The sequence below is a fragment of the Camelina sativa genome, chromosome 17 (genome assembly GCF_030686135.1).
Source record: "Camelina sativa cultivar CO46 ecotype springtype chromosome 17, ASM3068613v1".
NCBI classification, from domain to species: domain Eukaryota; kingdom Viridiplantae; phylum Streptophyta; class Magnoliopsida; order Brassicales; family Brassicaceae; genus Camelina; species Camelina sativa.
In genome coordinates this window covers 37,273,966-37,294,246 of record NC_141896.1, presented here as the reverse complement: position 1 = coordinate 37,294,246, position 20,281 = coordinate 37,273,966, and the positions used below count along the sequence as shown (strand labels likewise).

Sequence of the window (20,281 nt, the reverse complement as noted above, 5' to 3'; positions counted from 1 at the left end):
AACTTTTATCTGATTTAGAATAGATTAAGCATTTTGTGTATTCTTGGTGTGTTGATTGATTGCAAATTGTGGATTGATAAATAATTGATACAAAAAGTACTACATCAATTTGGCGCCGTTGCCCGTTTGCATTCTAATTGACCATTAGGATTTCAACTTTGCTTGAGACTATTCATTTACTTTGCACTGTTTGTTACTTGGGTTGCATTGGTGGTTTGTCTTTGATTTTCAGGGTGTATGAACTTGAGAAGCCACGGCCTAGCACACTTGTTTCAGCCTGTTGACGACGTACCCCGACTTGAAAGAGAGAACCGCCGTTTAGCCCGCCAAGCCATGGACAATAATCCGCCTCTTGCTGCTGGTCATAATGGAAATGATCAGTACAATGAAAACCAAGCTCCTATCCACCCTCCAAGACAACCAAGAGTCATTGGAGCTTTTGATCAACCAAACATTCATGGGAACCGCCAAGGAATTAGAGCACCTGCTGTTGAGAATAACAACTATGAGATCAAGTCCAGTCTTATTAACATGGTGCAGAGCTCAAAGTTCCATGGTCTGCCTATGGAAGACCCTCTTGATCACTTGGATCAGTTTGATATGATGTGGGGGACAGTAAAAATCAATGGTATCTCTGATGATGCATTCAAACTCCGCCTATTTCCGTTTTCTCTTGGAGATAGAGCTAGGACTTGGGAGAAGAACCTACCAGTGGGATCAATCACCTCTTGGGATCAGTGCAAGAGAGCTTTCCTCTCCAAGTTTTTCTCAACTACAAGAACAGCAAGGTTGAGAAATGTATCAAGCTTTGCTCAGAAGGGAAATGAGAGTTTCTGTGAGGCATGGGAGAGATTCAAAGGCTATACTATGCAATGTCCTCATCATGGTTTCTCCAAGGAGTCTCTTCTTAGCACATTATACAGAGGGGTGCTACCAACAATCAGAATGTTGCTTGACACAGCAAGTAATGGCAACTTCCTTGGCCAAGATGTTGATGTTGGTATGACTTTAGTGGAGTATCTTGCTCAAAGTGATGGCAACTATGGGGAAGATTATGATAGAACCTCAAGAGATTACTCTGATCTGAATGAGCAGCACAAAAAGGAGATCAAAGCATTGAATGACAAGATGGACAAGATGCTTATGGCCAATCAAAAGCAAGTTCATTTTGTCAATGAATGTGAACTTTATCAGGAAGGCATGGAGGTTTGTGTTGAAGGTCAAGAGGAAGTCAACTATGTGGGTGGCCAAGGATATAACAAATTCAATCCCAACTACCGCCAACACCCTAACCTCTCTTACCGCAGCACAAATGTGGAGAACCCACAAGATCAGTCTTATCCACCACAAAAACCACCTGGTTTTCCTTCTCAACCCAACTATCAGCCAAAACCTCAAGGAAACTACCAAGCCAAGCCTCAGACTTATTCTCACCCTCAGCAACAAGTGAATGCACCCAATCCTCAAGGTCAAGCAGATGACACAAATGCTTTACTTAGACAACTCCTAGACGGACAAGGGAGAGGTGCAGTTGAACTTGCTACACAAATGAAAGCAATGCACCACAAGGTTGAAAATGTCTATGGTGAGTTAAATGCTAAGATTGAGAGGCTGCAAACACAAGTCCAAGGACAAGCTTCTTCATCATCAACAAGACAAATGGGTTCCTTACCAGGGAAACCTGAACCAAACCCCAAAGAGTTCATCAATGCAATCATGTTGAGAAGTGGTAGGCAACTACAAACTAATGAGCTCAATAGGGACATTGAGCCTAAAGAAGGGGAGGTAGTGGTCGAGATTGAGGATGAAGATCAGTTGATATTGAAAGACTTGGGTAAAGACAAAGAAGCTGAACAAGTTGTGGTTGACAAAGGGAAGAGTAAAGTGGTTGAGGAGCCTAAGCAAGACAAGACCATTGATGAAATTTCCAAGAAAAGTAAAGGTATTACCAAAGAAACTCTGTTTGTGCCTCCACCTTATGAACCAAAGCTGCCGTTTCCTGGAAGGATCAAGAAGCAACAAGTGGACAAGTATAGAGCCATGTTTGATGCACAAATGAAGGATGTTGCTATCACAATGCCTATCATTGATGCATTCTTGTTGAACCCCTCTTACAGGAAGTTCCTCAAGGATGCAGTTTTGGAAAAGAAGAAAGCTCTCCAAGGAATGGTTATCTTGACTCATGAGTGTAGTGCTATCATTCAAAACAAGGTAGTAGCAAAGAAGCTTGAAGATCCTGGCAGCTTCACTCTCCCTTGCACTTTGGGACCTCTATCTTTTAGCCATTGTTTATGTGATCTGGGGTCTAGTGTGGGCTTGATGCCTCTCTCAGTTGCAAAGAGATTAGGTTTCACACACTACAAGAAGTGTATGATCACCCTTGTCCTAGCTGATAGGTCAGTTAGAACACCAGTTGGAGTACTTGAAGATCTACCAGTGATGATTGGTCATTTTGAAATCCCAACTGACTTTGTTGTTCTTGAAATGGATGAAGAACCAAAGGATCCACTCATCTTAGGAAGACCATTCTTAAGAACAGCAGGAACAATGATTGATGTGAAAGGTGGGAAGATACAGTTGAATTTGGGAAAGGAAGCTTTGACTTTTGACATCAACCAAGTGATGAGGAAGCCTACAATTGGCGGTCAAGTGTTCTATATTGAGAAAATGGAAGCTTTAGCTGATGAGCTTTTGGAGGAATTGGCCATAGAGGATGAGCTCCAAAGCACTTTGACAGTTAAGCAAGGAGAGTTTGGGTTACTTAAGGAGGATAGTGAAGGATATGAAAAGATTCTTGACTATCACAAGCCTTCTAATGATGATGGAAGCTTCCTTGAGTTAAAGGAGCAATTGGTGTGTTCAGTTGAGGTAGACTCAAATGGAGATTGGAGTGAGCTTAAGGCACCTAAGATTGAACTCAAACCACTCCCTAAGGGGCTAAGGTATGCTTTCCTAGGTAAAAACTCTACTTACCCTGTCATTATCAATGAGAAACTTAGTGAACAAGAAACTCTTACTCTTCTAAATGAATTAAAAAAGTATAGGAGAGCTATTGGTTATTCACTTGATGACATTAAAGGAATTTCAGAAACTCTTTGCATGAATAGAATTCATTTAGATGATGAATCAGTGACTTCCATTGAACCACAAAGAAGGTTAAACCCTAATTTAAGAGATGTGGTGAGGAAAGAGATTCTTAAACTCCTTGATGCTGGCATCATATATCCTATATCAGATAGTACATGGGTTTCACCTGTACATGTGGTGCCAAAGAAAGGAGGAGTTACAGTTGTTAAGAATGATAAAGATGAGCTAATTCCTACTAGGACTATAACTGGTCATAGAATGTGTATAGATTATAGGAAACTCAATGCTGCTTCTAGAAAAGATCATTTTCCTTTACCATTTATTGATCAAATGTTAGAGAGGCTTGCTAGTCATACTCATTATTGTTTTCTTGATGGTTATTCTGGTTTCTTTCAAATCCCCATACACCCCAATGATCAGGAAAAGACTACTTTCACATGTCCTTATGGTACTTTTGCTTATAGAAGGATGCCATTTGGACTGTGTAATGCTCCAGCTACTTTCCAAAGATGCATGATGTCAATTTTTTCTGATCTAATTGAGGATGTTGTGGAGGTTTTCATGGATGACTTCTCTGTCTATGGAGATTCTTTTTCTGGTTGTCTTTCTAACTTGTGCAGGGTCTTAAAGAGGTGTGAGGAGACAAATCTGGTCTTGAATTGGGAGAAGTGTCACTTCATGGTGAAAGAAGGAATTGTGTTGGGTCATAAGATTTCTGAGAAGGGCATTGAAGTTGACAAAGCTAAGATTGATGTGATGACCAATCTAGCACCATCAAATTCAGTCAAGGGGATAAGAAGTTTTCTGGGCCATGCTGGATTCTACAGAAGGTTCATTAAAGACTTTTCAAAGATTGCTAGACCTCTTACAAGGTTGCTGTGTAAGGAAGTTGAATTTGAGTTTAATGAGGAGTGTCTTCAAGCATTCAAGAAGATAAAAGAAGAGTTGGTTAGTGCCCCAATAGTTCAACCCCAGATTGGAATTTGCCATTTGAAATCATGTGTGATGCTAGTGACTATGCAGTTGGAGCAGTGCTTGGTCAAAGAAAAGATAAGCAGCTTCATGTCATATACTATGCAAGTAGAACATTGGATGAAGCTCAAGTCAAGTATGCTACAACAGAAAAAGAGCTCCTAGCTATTGTCTTTGCATTTGAGAAGTTTAGACAATACTTGGTGGGTTCAAAAGTGGTTGTTCACACTGATCATGCAGCATTGAAACATCTTTTGGCAAAGAAGGATGCTAAACCAAGGCTGTTGAGATGGATACTGCTACTTCAAGAGTTTGATTTGGAGATTAAAGACAAGAAGGGTATTGAGAATGGAGTAGCTGATCATCTATCTAGATTAAGGATTGACAATGAGATTCCAATCAATGATGCACTTCCTGAAGAGCAGATAATGGCAATTCAACTACTTGACAAGACCAATGAGACCTGGAAAAAGCTTGGAGAGGTCATGAGGTTGGAAGAGAATGGCCCTTGGTATGCTGATGATGTAAACTATCTTGCTTGTGGGATTGAGCCACCAAATCTGGTTGGGTATGATAGAAAAAAATTCTTCAGGGACATAAACAACTACTATTGGGATGCACCTTACCTTTACACTCTTTGTAAGGACAAGATTTATAGAAGATGTGTTGCCAGAGAAGAGATAGAAGGTTTAGTAGAACTTTGTCATGGGGCAGCCTATGGAGGTCATTTTGCTACATTTAAGACAGTCACCAAAATTCTTCAAGCTGGTTTGTGGTGGCCAACTATGTTCAAGGACACCCAAGAGATCATCTCCAAGTGTGATTCATGTCAAAGAAAAGGAAACATCAGCAGGGGAAATGAAATGCCACAAACTCCTATATTAGAAGTTGAAGTGTTTGATGTATGGGGTATTGACTTCATGGGACCATTTCCTTCTTCATATGGTAATAACTACATACTGGTGGCTGTTGATTATGTCTCTAAATGGGTGGAAGCCATAGCCTGTCCTACCAATGATGCAAAGGTTGTGTTGAAGCTATTCAAGACAATCATTTTTCCAAGGTTTGGTATTCCAAGAGTGGTCATTAGTGATGGAGGAAAACACTTTGTTAACAAAGTCTTTGAGAGTCTTCTCAAGAAGCATGGAGTGAAGCATAAGGTTGCTACACCTTACCATCCCCAAACTAGTGGTCAGGTTGAGATTTCAAACAGGGAAATCAAGTCAATTCTTGAGAAAACAGTTGGTATCACAAGGAAAGATTGGGTAAAGAAGTTAGATGATGCTCTATGCGCATATAGAACTGCTTACAAGACACCAATTGGAACAACTCCATTCAACCTTCTCTATGGAAAGTCTTGTCATCTGCCAGTTGAGTTAGAGTATAAAGCAATGTGGGCAGTTAAGCTTCTTAACTTTGATATCAAGAGTGCTCATGAGAAACGCCTGATACAATTGAATGAGTTAGAGGAGATCCACCTTGAAGCCTATGAGAGTTCAAAGATCTACAAGGAGAGGACAAAAGCATTCCATGACAAGAGAATTCTTCCAAGGGTTTTCAAGGAAGGAGATTTGGTGTTGCTGTTCAATTCCCGGTTGAAACTATTCCCGGGAAAGCTCAAGTCCCGCTGGTCTGGACCATTCAAGATCAAGGAGGTTAGACCTTATGGAGCCTTTGTGTTGCTGAACAAGGCTGGAAAATAGTTTGTGGTTAATGGACAGAGGTTGAAGAGCTACTTGGCAAATGACTTCATTGAGGAGGGAATAACTATTTCTCTCTCAGAACCTCAAGACGCCTAAGCGGTGCGGTAACGTCAAGCTTAGAGACGTAAAACAAGCGCACTTGGGAGGCATTCCCATGGTATCCTTTTGTACATACCTTTTATTTATTTTTATTTTTTTAGTATGTGTGTTTAAGGCTTTGTGTTTTAAATTTTGAGATTTGGAAAGTTTGGAGGCTTGTGTGTATTTGGATCTTCAACAGATGGAGTTTAGAGCCAACTGAATTGGCTAAGTGCTGCCCGAGAGTGTCATCGGTCTTGGACCAGCGGCCAAGGCCTGGCCGCATGAGAAGTCGAAGCCTTTGAGCGAGTGTGTCATCGGGAAGGGTCATCGGCCGAGAGCTGGCCGCGTGAGAAGTCGAAGCTTGGAGCGAATGTGTCATCGCTCTTGGGCATCGGCCAAACCGTGGCCGATGAAGCATTGATGTTTAATCCGCGGACCTTTGAGCGAGTACACCAGCGGGCAGGGCGATCGGCCGAACCATGGCCAATGAAGCATTGAGGATTGTTGGCGAGTGTACCAGTGGCCTAGGCCATCGACCAAACGCCGGCCGCTGGCACGGACCAAGGTAAGTCTTCTTCCCCTTTTCGGTTCAATGCGGTCCAATCCTAGTAAACCGGTTTGATTTTCAATTTTTTCAACTCAATTCTGGCCGGTTTCTTCCTTCCCTCAGCCTCCTTAAACCCGACAACTCTCTCCCATCTTCTCTCTTTGTCGATTTCAAGTTCCTAAAAAACCTTTAGAGCACTAAAATCTTTGTATCTTTCTCTTTTCTCAACCGATTTCAAAATTTCTTGGTGTGTTGGTCTTGTTTCTTTTAATCACTTCTAACCCATCCTACTAGTTCCTATTCGCTCCTCATCAACAGCAAGGTAAGGCATTCAATTTCCCCTTTCTTCTCTTATTCAAGTTCGAGCCAAAAATTTTGCTAGAACCGACCAAGTCATTTATGCATTGATTTTGAGTTGTTTAGCTAGATATTGATGTTATCTTGTGACAATTTCATTTGAATGACTTTGTTTGGTGTTTATTTTCGAAATTTTAGATTTTTGAGAAATTAGGGTTCTTGAGAATTCTTAAAAATAAAAATTTTGGGGAAATTTAAAATTTGTTGTTTATTTACCTTGTTTATTGTTCAATTAAGCAACTTGGAAGAGACTAGAAATTTTGGGGGCCAATTGATCATGTTTAGTGGTTTATTGAGTTTTTTTTTAGAAGTAATTTTGAGTTAGATTGAGAAATTTGTATCTAAATTGTTCCACTTTTCTCATTGGTTTAATTATATTGATTTATCTTTTAAATACTAGGCACTTGCTAGTTGTTGATTCAACTTGTGGCTCGTAGTGAGCCTTACTAATATTTCTCATGTGTTTTTGTATTTTTAATAGGAACAATGGCTAGAACCAACTTGAGACATGGAGAGAAACAAACTAAAGCCAAGGAGGTTGTGGTAAAGGTTGTTGATAAGAAGAAGAAGACAGCAACTCAACCTAAGTCCTCACTTGGTAAACAAAAGGCTCTAGCAATCAAGATCAAGAGTAAGGAGCTTGTGATGGAGGTTAATGATTCAGCGGAAAGGGATATGAGTGAGAGTGAGTTTGAGTCTCCACCACCTCCAGCTGCCAAAGAAAAGCAGATTAAACCAATGAAGAAGAAACCTACCTATTCCCAACTCATGAAGCACCTTAAGAAAATCAAGTTTGCTCCAACTAGATATCCAGATCATGAATTCCTTCATAATGTTGGCCTCCTTGAAGACATGCAAACTATCTTCACAACTTTGGGATTAGGACAATTCTTCAATATGGATTTTCCCACCTATGTTGAGCCAACAAGAGAGTTCCTTGCTTCTTTGTCAGTGACTTATTATGAAGATGAGATGGTGAAGGAGAAAAATGACCTTGGGCATTTTGAGTTTAAAATTCAAGGGAAGCACTACAAGATGACCTTTGGAGAGTTGGGAGCTATATATGGTTTTCAACCAGGAACAAGGCTAGAGTACAACATTGACCCTAAGGAGTTTGATTCTTTTTGGAAAGGTATTGGTATGGGAAAGTACAAAGCTGGTCTAGTTAAGAACTCAGGCATCCATCATCCTACAGTGAGATATGCTCACAAGGTTCTCTCTCACACTCTTTTTGCAAGAAGAGAAGCTGGAGGAGTTCTAGCCAATGAACTTGGCTGTCTTCTAGCAGGGCTACAACCTTTCATAAGAGCCAATGAAGAAAGGAATCCTCCATTGTCCAATGCTGAAAACACTTGTGTTGCTGCTGTTTTTCTTCACCAAATGCTTCATTACCAAAGCTGGGTTTGGACAACAAAAGACAAAACCCCTGTTCTAAGTATGGGTGGACTTGTCACTCCCATTTTGCAAGCAAAAGGAGTTGAGCTTGGTGAGTTTGACCTTGACATTGCAAAGCTTGATCCAGTCTATCTCAAGAAGACTGCTTATCTAGATGGCCAAACTAAGAAGGGTTCCTATGTCTACATTGGCCACATTTTCAAAAGCATGGAAAAGAAGAGGCTCTTGCTTCCTCAAAAGGATGTCACTACCCTTTATATGGAGCATGGTATGTATGGCCAGATCGAAGATGAGTTCCTGTACTCCTTTAAGGATGATGGGCCAGTAGGTCCAATAAAGACTTCAAGGGAAGAGCAAGCAGAGGACACACATCAAGCAGCTCCTCCTAGCCCAGTTTATGGTAGTGCTAGGTATGATTTCTAGCCATTTGAGGAAACCACAGCAAACAAGTCTCTTAGAGAAGCACACTCCCATATCAACCTTCTCCAGCGTTTGGCTAAGTGGCAAGGGAAGAACATCAAGAAATTAGTCAAGGGTATGACAAGCCTTTCAAAGAGATTGAAACATGTGGAAGCAAAGCTTGAAATTGCAAATGCCACAAATTCAAACCCTGAAGTTGTTGTGGATTCAAGAGAGGAACAAGCAACTGAGGTTGAGGTTGAAATGGAGAGACACTCAGTCCATGGTGAAGCTAGTACTGCCCTTGGTTTCTATGACCCACAGAGAGCTTCATCATGTGAGAGGAGACAAAGGAAGAAGAGAAGAGCAGAGAAGTCTCCAAAACCATGCTCTAGTAACTCCTCATACTCTCTTGATCTCTCCATGAACTAGAGGTACACTCCAAGTCTTTGTACATAAGAGTCTTGTTCATATTTTCGTTTTTTATTTTTGGTCTTATTAATCTCTTTCTCAGCTTTTCTCACACAGAGACTGTGTGAATTAAGTTTGGGGGAGAGACTAGCCATCTAACATTGTGTTCTATTTTGATTTTCATGTTTTGTTTGATGCATTGTTAATAGCTATGTTTTGAGAAAAATCAAAAAATTTTTGAAAAATTAAAAAAAAAAAAAAATGCATTTAGCTTTGCATATTCATTCTTGTGTTTAGGGTTGAGTCTAGAAACATTTAGTATGCATTTGCATTTGGGGATGATGATGAAATTGCCTTGTAAAGGTTGAGTTTTAGGATTGAACCCAAAGCCCTCATTTATAGTTCATTGGTGCTTCTTTAATCTTTGGAAAAAATGAAGAATCTAAGCTTAGAAGCATTGTGTCACTTGAAAGCATTTTCATCTGGTGTAAAGCTTGCTTGATCATTGCTGCATCTCTATATTATTTGGACTTTAATTTGATCTTAAAATTATCTTGCATATGGACTATGAATGCTAGCTCATGGAACTTTCATTTGGGTTAACTATCCCTATCTGCCACTCTATTTTGTTTAACCCAATCTCTTGCCATATCTTTGAACCCCAGCCTTTTCTTTCAAGCCTTGTATTGATTTGTTGAGTGAGGCCTCTTCTTTATAATGCTATAGGTTGTGAAATCTTGAGAGTATTAAGAATGACAAAGAACTGGTTCTTGTTTTAGCTAGGCTTGGAATCCTTATAGCTAGCTAATAGGACTGGTTTTGAAAAGAAATAGGTGGTTAGAATGTTGATTTGGGTTCAAGTCTGGGATCAAGAAAGAATAAAGAGGGAAATAAAAGGTTTACTTGGTCAAAAGAAAAAAAAAAAAAAAAAAAGTCTCTAAAGTTAAGTTAATTATAAGCTCTAAGTCTCAAAGAAAAGGGATAGAAAGTATTGCTATAGTCTCCTAGAATCAAATTGAAAAGAGTAAAGAAAATGAAACAAAATTGGGAGTATAGCATAGAATGAATAAGAAAGAAAATGAGCTAGTGTTTAAAGCAAGAATAGCCTTAGAGATTCAATAAAAAAATAAAGGAATAAGACCATAAGTAAAGAAGAAAAAGGGGTTGAGTTGAATAAGGTTGAGTTTTTGGGTTTAAAAGAAAGATAAGGAAGATGAGAGTAAGGGGGTAGAAAAGCTTTTAGGTGGGTAGAACATCAAGAGCTAAGCTTTGTATGCCCAAATTATTCTTGATCTTAAAAAGATTTCATGACTGTCTAGCATTCCTCTTTGTTTGAGAGTTAACCACCCAAAAACACCATTATCCAACCACTTAATAAAAAGCCTTTCCCTTAAACCAATTGAGCTTGATTTATTTTCCATTTGCAAGATCACACCAAACACTTTAATGAATGTGAAAGAGATGTTCAATAGGATTGCAAGTCTTTGCCAATAGATAGAAGATGAACTAGAGTGGTGCATTGTGTTAAGCTTAGAAAAATATTTGTAAGGACTTTGATTGATCTTAGCACCATTGAACTGCATCTAAGGACTTTGGTTTGAATCCTTTATCTCATGCTTTTAGGTTCTGAGTCCCATTTTTAAACCTCTCTCTCTCATTTTTTTTGTTTGGTTCTTGCTTGAGGACCAGCAAGAGATAAGTTTGGGGGAGTTGATATCTTGTGTTTTTGTTGGGTTTTAAGCCTTGTTTTTGCATAATCTTGTTGCATAATCATGTCATTCTAGGTTGTTTTAGGAGCATTTGCATCTAGTGTATTATCTCTCAGGTTCTTGGAGTAATCTCAACACTTTTGGAGCATTTGGACTTGTTTTGGTGCAAAGAAGCATATAGGAGTGAAATTGGAGAAGTGACAAGGGATCAAGAAGCATACATCCCCATCATCGGCCAAGGACCAGCGGCCAAACAGTGGCCGAGTGAAGAGGACGTGCGTAGAGCGAGTGCATCAGCGGCCAAGGACCAGCGGTCAAGAGCTGGTCGATGGAGCTTACAGGGAGGCGAGCGAATGCATCAGCGGCCATGCACCAGCGGCCAAACCATGGCCGATGGAGTTAAAAAGGAGACAAGCGGATGCATCAGCGGCCATGCACCAGCAGCCGAACCATGGCCGATGGAGTTAACAAGGAGACAAGCGGATGCATCAGCGGCCATGCACCAGCGGCCAAACCATGGCCAATGGAGTTAACAAGGAGACAAGCGGATGCATCAGCGGCCATGCACCAGCGGCCAAACCATGGCCGCTGGGGCCATCTCCTCACTTGTTTTATTATCAAAACCGGGTTTGACCCAGTTTTATCTGGGTTGACCTAGGTTCTTTTCTCCTTTACTATAAATACTCTAAACCTATTAAGGAGACTGATCTCTTATCTTATCTTTTGTTAAGTAGCCACCTAGGGTTCTTAAGCTTTTCTACATTTGGTTTTTTTGAATCTTTGTTTGGATTTCCAGTTTTAATAGTAATTAGTCTTCCAAATCTCTTAATCTACAAGCTTTTATTATGGTTTCACAAAGACAAACCTCTTTCCTTTGTGTGATCATGGTGATTAGTGAGTAGATCTTTTGAGAACTTTGGGCTTGGTAGATTAGGGAGATAGATGGTTGATCTTTGATGTCTAGGGCTTATTTTATGCATTTCCTATCTTGATTAGTGATAATATTGCTAGATAGCCTTGATCAAGCTTAAATCTAGATTTTAGGATTTCCATGCCCACAAGGTGTTTGATGAAATTCCTGAGCCAAACTTTTTAAGAGCTTTGCATTCCTAGCCAATGGAAATTGATGATTAGGGTGCTTAGTGGTATACTTGTTCTTAATACATGCTTGTCCTGTGATTACCTTTGGAAATTGTTGATTATCATTTCACTAGCATAAGATCTCTATCATGGAAATGAATTGATTTGCATTTGTGTTCTAGCCATAGGACTGTTCTTGATTGTAGCTTAGACATCTAGGATTGATTAGCTATCTCCCAAGTTAGTTACCTTGCCCAAGGTTTTCTTGTTAATTCTTGATTTTCAGTATATTTGCTAGTTGTGTTCTATTTGCCTTTAGTTGTATTTTATTGTTTCTTTTATTTGAATCATTTAATTAGATAAGTTGGAGACAAAAGAACTTTTATCTGATTTAGAATAGATTAAGCATTTTGTGTATTCTTGGTGTGTTGATTGATTGCAAATTGTGGATTGATAAATAATTGATACAAAAAGTACTACATCATGAGTCTTGGCGTTGGTTCTTTACACAACTCAAAGTTGCCATTCCAGACGAAAAGGATCTTGCGATAATCTCCGACAGACATAAGTCAATAAGGAAAGCGATTGGTCAAGTGTATCCGTTGGCTTCACGTGGAATTTGCAATTACCATTTGTATACGAACATCTTGGTGAAGTTCAAAGGAAAACATTTGTTCCCTCTGGTGAAAAAAGCGGCAAAGTGTTTTAGGCTAACTGATTTTAATGAGGCTTTCAATGAGATTGAAGCACGTCATCCCGAACTACATGGATACTTCCAACGAGCTGGTGTCCGAATGTGGGCGCGTGTTCATTTCCCGGGTGAAAGGTATAATTTAATGACAACGAATATTGCAGAATCAATGAACCATGCACTGTCAAATGCTAGAAGTCTTCCCATAGTTCAACTTCTAGAATCGATACGGGATATGATGACCAGATGGTTTTATGAACGGAGAGAGGATGCGAAATCGCAACAAACAACGCTCACTCGAGGTGTTGAGAAACTGTTACAGGTAATTTTACATAAGTCAGTCGTCAATGTTGATAACTCAGCCATAACAGTTACCATATCTCAGCCGTAATTGTTTCCTTATCTCAGCCATTACCATTACCATTATCTCAGTCATAACTCAGCCATTGTTGTTTCAATAACTCAGCCGTAATTGTTTTCATAACTCAGCCTAAACCGGGTTCTACTCCCTTATAGGACCGTGTCACCGGAGCAAGACTTATGGAGGTACAAATGATTGATGCTGTACGTGTTGAAGTGAAATATGGATCATCTTTGCATGTTGTAAATTTAGAAATAAAAAGTTGCACATGCTGTCGTTTCGACCACGAGAAAATACCATGCATCCATGCAATCGCAGCTGCAGAGCATATGGATGTGTCTCGTATATCCATGTGCGATACAAAATTTAGGAGTGACGATTTGGTTAACGGATGGGCTGGTTCAATCATGCCTCCAGATGAATCATTCCCTGCTCCTGAAGTTGTGGATAATCAGAAGTGCTTGCCTCCGATTGTTGTGAACCAGCCAGGAAGACCAAAGAAGCGTAGGATTAAATCATCTTTGGAAGTTGCCACTGAAAATAAACGCCCTAGGAAGCAACACGCATGTTCGCGATGTAAGCAAGTTGGGCAAAATGCGAAAAGTTGTGCTCTATAGTTTATTTTGTGTTATTACTCATCTGTCAAAGTATTATTATAACTTTATTTTGTGTTATTACTCATCTATCAAGTATTATAACTCAGCCATAACGCACTATAACTCAGCTATAACTCATTATAACTCAGCCATCACATGAATCGACGAGACATTTCGTCCCGGATCACGATAACTCAGCCGTCATAAAATATAACTCATTCGTATAAATCAGTCGTATAAATCAGTCGTTTGTTTTCATATTGTTTCTTTGATAACTCAGTCATGACATGAATAGACTATATATTTCGTAAAAGCTATAACTCAGCCGTAAATATTATAACTTAGCCAGGACATTACACTTCGCTAAAATCGCTAAAATCGTTTTGATTAGTTTCCATTAAACTTCATCCAAACAACAACAAAAAAATATATATGTAATAACAACGCCTAAACGGCAGATCTCTGGTCGGGGGAGCCCGATCGATAAGTTTCGCCCCCAACCCTCTAGCGTTCTGGACGGTCCTGTAATCGCAGGACGGGAGCTGGACCAGATATGTCAGTCTCCAATGGTTCCTCCACTGCGAGTTCGTTCACCGCAATTCGACAGAAATCTCGTACCCGTTGTAAGGCCTCTAGCCTTTCGATTGGCAATCCGGAGCCTCTGGACATCATGTCCTCTATAAAGGCACATGGGCCTTCAAGAAGATAGCGCTCGCGAAAGGCTTGACCCAACGACTCCAGGAAATTGACGTATCGGATTAACCTAGTCAAGCAAGCTCGATAGGCCCAGACATCAATCACGAACGGGAAGGCGGTTTCCCCCAGGGGTTCGCGATCGCCTTTCGGGAGATCGGGTACATCCATCTGATCGACTAGTTCTTTGCACGCCTTGTGCTCATCAAGTAGACGGACCATTCGCCAGTGAGCAAAGAAGTAACCTTCGATGATAAGGTCTTCCAGGACTAGAATGGTTCCCTCTAAACGGTAAAAACGATGGAGCTGGTCAAGTTTCAGCCGAAGCGCCCGAATATACGCGCCCATCCTCTTTCGCCGAGCTCGGTACTCTCGGAGTTCTAGCTGAAGGGGAGACACACCAGGGTCGACAGTATTTGAGTTCGGAGCGACCTCACGAGATCGGGACGTCTCTCCTACCTCCTGTGGGATAGGATTTTCCGGCTCCGGATTGTCGGATGCGGCGGCTATCCTTTCCCAGGCATGTCTCAGCAATGCGGATCGAGTTGTTGCTGGCATCCTTCTATTTCTTACGCTGGTGGGAGGTTATTTATTCCCCCAACCTTCATCCCTACTTGTATAAAGTCATGGGATGTAACAGCCGCTGAGTCCACCAATCAGACTGCAGCAAAATTTCCGCTGTGTCCCGAGAATAACTATAAAAGACCGTGCAACACATTTAATGAAACGCGTCTTTTGTTTTCATAACTCAGCCGTCAGAAAATATAACTCAGCCATATAATCAGTCGTATAAATCAGTCGTTTGTTTTGATATTGTTTCTTTTGATAACTCAGTCATAACTCACTATAACTCAACCATGACATGAATTGACTATATCTTTCGTTTTCCCGTAAAGCTATAACTCAGCCGTTAAGCAATATTTTGGCAAGTTAACTTAATAATTAAAAAAACATTTCTTTTGATAACTCAGCCATATAGATTGTTCATTTTGATAACTCATCCGTTATTTACTATAACTCATCCATCACATGAATCGACGTGACCTTTCGTGTTCTCGTAAAACTATAAGTCAGTCTCAAAGTGAGAGTAGCTACAAAAATGTGGAAGCATGAAAAGTGGATACATAGAATTAGGCGAAGAAAAAAGGGACGTTTAATACATGAAAAAGATGGGAAACTAATGGAAAATACTGAATTTAAAATAAACAGAAATTAGAGTCACGAATTGATATGGTAAAACTAAAAATCACTGCTAGAAACCCTAAAGGATCTCAGAGACTTTGAGGGACAACCACAGAAGGTAACACTTGTCGCACATGATTTCATAGTCTCCGTAGCGGAGAGAATGGAAACCATAATTCAAACAACACATCACAGCACAAGCGGGTGAAGGGAGTGGCGGGATGTCAGGATAGCGATGAGTGGCTGAGTATGAGTTGTTGGGGCCGTATTATAACGAGATAAATCATCCAGAAAATAATTACCGGTTATCATGGTATCCGAAGACAAAAGAGGATAATGATTTGCATCCAACAGCTGGAGGTATTGGACGGCCATAGCCTCATTCCCTTGACAAATAATTAGTACCCCACATGCTAAGGTGACATAAGGATTGGCCGGTACAATAAGACTGAGAATATCAATCCCACGCTGGATATCTCTATCCTCTGCAACAACCCTTAGCCCTTCGAAGTAAATGGCAATGGGGTTGTCAGCCTCAAAGCATCTGACGAAGAAAGGCATGTGCCGCCCTTCATTTTGTAGGCCACCATCAGGGGCATTGGATGTGTTGATCTCTGATGAGGGATCAGTACAAAGGCAAGGATAGCAGTTGTCTTTAGAACTTCTTTACTGTATAATGCATTTTTCCCCCTACGACCAGCCCTTAAAATAGAACCAAGTGCAGTCCATCCACCATATTCTGCAGCATTTTCTGCAACAAGGAAAACGATTTTGATGAAAACGTCGTCGGGGAGATCCGGCATCTTGGGTGCTATAGCGGACATAGTGTTGTAAAAAATAATTTTATTCTAGTTTGTAGTTGAGAGGTAATAGACTAAAAACGGGAATATTATAACTCAATCACTTGGTTCTATTTGTAGTTGATAGGTAATAAATAGACAAATAATTTTAGGGTTAAGCAATATTTTGGCGGGAAACCATAAATTAAAATTATAACTCAGCCATAACATGAATCGACGTGACCTTTCGCTTTCCTGTAAAACTATAACACAGCCGTAAAGCAATATTTTGCCGGGAAACTAAACAATAAAATTATTGCAAGTTAACGTAATTTTATTGGTAAGCAATATTGTGGCGGGAAACAATAAGTTATTCCTGTAATAGACGCATCGACGAGACCTTTTCAGATTATTCCTACTGATAATTCAGCCATTACTTACTATAACTCAGTCAATACATGAATTGATGAGAATTATGGCTGAGTTATCATTAGAAACAAAGTTCATTTCTTCAAATAGTTATAACTCAGCCATCACATGAATCCGTAAAACTATAACTCATCCGTAAAGCAATATTTTGGCGGGAAACCATAAGTTAACCTAATAATCGACGTGACCTTTCGTTTTTCCATAAGTTAACCTATTGTTTTTCCTTTATATTCTCTTAATTCATTGTATCGTTTCGGTTTCTTACTCATTGTATCGTTTCCTTCTTCTCCGCTCACAATATATTGCACCTACAAATCTCCTCTACAACCAATATCAATATATCCTTCGATCATTGCATACGTAAGTCTCCTCTCCATCCCCTCTCAATCTATTGCATATTTTCCGATCATTGCACCTATCAGTTGGTGACGGTTGTTTTTATTTTGATAGCCGAGCTATGGACGGAGAGGGTTCCTGTAGACGTCAAAAACGCAAGGCAGACAAAGCATTATCGCCAGCAAGAGTCCCAGAGTACGAGTGGGAAGAGGAATCACTATTGGCCGTGTCTGAAGCCTTTTCTCAGACAAGAGACGCGGTCGAGGCGGAGTCAAAGCGTCGCTACACAGAAATTTTGCGTATGATGGATGAGCATATGAAGAAGAAGGAAGAGAAGACCGTCCTCGTGCATCAAGTGCAACTAATCGACGCTCAACTAAACCAACTGAATCAAATCTTTGCTGGAGAACTTGTCGACTTAGAGACAGAGCACAAGAAGTTAGAGGAGATGAGAGAGATTGCGGAGTTCGATGCCGACCAGTGTATGGTTCCTCCTCCTCCTCTTGATTGGGATTAACTAAAAGCTCATGGTTCCTCCTCCTCTTCATCGGTTTTTAGAAGTGAATTCCATTGTAATGTCAAAGCGTCGTCTTCTTTATGAACCCTGAACTTGTTTTATTTTTGTTTCTTTTTGTAATGTTTCATATTAATATAACTCAGCCGGTATTATGATAAATCAGCCACTAAAGATTTATAAATCAGTCGTCACATGAATCGTCGAGACTTTCCGTCAGCCATTTATTTTCATAAAGTTTCTTGAGGTAACTCAGCCATACTCACTATAACTCAGCCGTAACATGAATTGATGCCACATTTTGAATTCCCGTAAATATGATAACTCATCCGTCAAATCATATTTATCATTCATTTACTTTCAAATTGTTTCTTGTGATAACTCAGCCATAAGTCACTATAACTCAGCCGTTACGTGGCCTTCGTGTTCCAATAATGGTTATAACTCAGCCGTTATGTGGCCTTTCGTGTTCCAGTAATGGTTATAACTCAGCCGTAAAGCGATATTTTGGCGGGAAACCATAAGCGATATTTTGGCGGGAAACCATAAGTGATGTTCTTCTTCTTAAAAACTAAAATCCCCAAATGTCGAATGCGTAAACCCTAAAAAATCAAATTCTCGTAAATCATGAGCAATGTATCTGGAGATTCGAGTTGTGCATCAAATATCCAAGAGAGAGGACGAGGTACAGTTGTTGGCGTACCTAAGAGATGTTGGTGTGGAGAAGCAATCGTGGCCAAAAATTCGAAATCGGAGTCAAATCCTTGTCGACGATACTTCCGTTGTGGGTATGTAGCTGCAAAGAAGGTAGAGTCTGTTCATGGTTATGTTGAATCTGTTCTTGTTGGTTTATTTGAATCTGTTCTTGTTCAAATTGTTGTCTCCATCACCTTGATAGCTTATGAATGATGACCACGTCTTCAAGTGGGTCGATGAGGCACTGTTGGATGAGGTAGAGTCTTTCTCTGTTCAAACTGTAAAACTAAAAATGGAGCTTGAGAAAGAGCTATTTCAGAGGGTTGAAGATGCAAAATCAGAATTGAAAGCAAGGATGAAGGTGATAATAGATGTGATAGTTTTTGGTTATATGATCATGTTTGGTCTATTTAAGATAGCAGGATGAGATAGTGTATGATGGGATTATGTTTCCATAATGTTGTTGTTAATGGTTATGGATTCAAGCAAACTAATGTTGTTGTTAGTGGTGTTTTATCAATCTCTTTTACTATAACTCAGCCATCACATGACTTTTTTTTTTCCCGTAAATATTATAACTCAGCCGTCAAGTCATTTATATCACTCATTTACTTTCAAATTATTTCTTGTGATAACTCAGCCATAACTCACTATAACTCATCCGTCACATGACCTTTCGTTTTCCCGTAAATATTATAACTCAGCCGTCAAGTCATATATATCGTTCATTTACTTTCAAATTATTTCTTATGGTACCTCAGCCACAACTCACTATAACTCAGCCGTCACATAAATATTATAACTCAGCCGTCAAGTTATATATATCATTCATTTACAAGAGTATATCTGGTTTTTAGAACTTTTAAAAGGTTTAACAAATTGTTTATAATAATGATATATATCAATTTGGTTTGATTTTTTAAAAGCTTTACAAGTTGTTTCTAATGTTTTAAAACAATTTGTATCTCTGAATAAAAATATTTTTTAAAATGGAGTTTATAACAGCAGAGACTGAAATATTTAATTAAAAAGAACAAATACAAGATCAATTATTCAAGGGTTCTTAAAATAGATTTGAACTATTATGTCAGTTTCCACTCCCAGCGTATTGAATTGTCATCTCTCTAGCCATTGCTTCAAACCTTCTCCTATCAGATTTGTAGAGGTTGGCAAGATATTCAATGGTCTGTTCCTCATCATAAATTTCTGGTTCAATCAACTTCTCCACTAATCCCTTGAAAAGCGTAACAATCGGCAAGGCAGTGGGAATCCAACCGTCGGTCCTCAAAACTTTTAGGTAAATGCCTCCACTATCTGATACATTTGGGTGGCAAATTCTTGTGATGAAAACAACCTGTATTATCAAGAAATTTTATTTAAAAAACTATTTAGTTGCTGCAAAAAGAGGAGTCCTAATAAACATGCTTGCTAAAATAAAAAGGAGTATAATAAAAAATAGATACCTTGGGGGGACTTCTTGGGTAATCAGGTGGAAAACTAAGCCTCATTTTAAACACTCCCCCTTCATAAGGGGTGTTCACTGGTCCGATTAGAGTGGCCTCCCAACGGAAAATGTCGTCATCAACAGTTACTAATAAAAAGGCAAACACTCAATCTCTTTTATCCTTAACAGTAAAAAAAATCTAATCTGAAGATGTATGTGTTTACCTGCTGTGACGTTTGGCGAAAGATTCCTGTTCAGATATTTCAAATCAGTCCTTATATAGTTTGAAGGAGGACGACTGGCCATTTCTGACGGATTGAAGGAAGAAGGTATACAGATTTTTCGGATCTGAGAGATGATTTAGGAGTTTTCGTGAGACAAAGGTTTGATGTGTAAGTGGAGAGCAAAAACTATTTATAATACGCGAAGCGTCGCTTTGGTTTACAAAAAGTACCCCTTCGGCTTCATAAATACATAATTCTTACCCCTTCAATGTGTAATTATAACCGAACTAAAGCGATGCTTCGCGTATTACGCCTTCAATCAATTACGGTTTTACAAGCCTCTGATGGCTATAACTCAGCCATAACGTTATAGGGCGCTATAACTCAGCCGTCACATGACCTTTCGTTTTCCCGTGAATATTATAACTCAGCCGTCAAGTCATATAACTCAGCCATAACTCACACATCCGTACGAAGTAGATAACTCAGCCGTTCGAAATATATAACTCAGCCATAACGTTATAGGCCGCTATAACTCAGCCGTCACATGACCTTTCGTTTTCCCGTAAATATTATAACTCAGCCGTCAAGTCAT

At 39.6% G+C, this 20,281-nt stretch overlaps 2 protein-coding genes, 1 non-coding gene and 1 pseudogene across 3 annotated transcripts; 2 read left to right on the top strand and 2 right to left on the bottom strand.

Annotated features, from left to right (window-relative positions):
• Positions 1–237: 237 nt before the first annotated feature.
• LOC147924827 (uncharacterized) lies at positions 238–4,224 on the top strand. Its single transcript, XM_087496980.1, has 2 exons — positions 238–4,035; positions 4,120–4,224. The coding sequence occupies exons 1-2, from the start codon at positions 238–240 to the stop codon at positions 4,222–4,224; spliced, it is 3,903 nt and encodes a 1,300-aa protein (XP_087353106.1).
• On the bottom strand, positions 787–890 carry LOC147924828 (small nucleolar RNA R71). Its single transcript, XR_015587903.1, has one exon. It is a non-coding gene; the product is annotated as a small nucleolar RNA R71 (small nucleolar RNA).
• A 2,861-nt stretch (positions 4,225–7,085) lies between the features above and the next one.
• Positions 7,086–8,565, top strand: LOC147924826 (uncharacterized). Its single transcript, XM_087496979.1, has one exon. The coding sequence runs from the start codon at positions 7,234–7,236 to the stop codon at positions 8,563–8,565; it is 1,332 nt and encodes a 443-aa protein (XP_087353105.1). The 5' UTR covers positions 7,086–7,233.
• Positions 8,566–19,105: 10,540 nt separating this feature from the next.
• Positions 19,106–19,768, bottom strand: LOC104759959 (ubiquitin-conjugating enzyme E2-16 kDa pseudogene; annotated as a pseudogene).
• Positions 19,769–20,281: the final 513 nt, after the last annotated feature.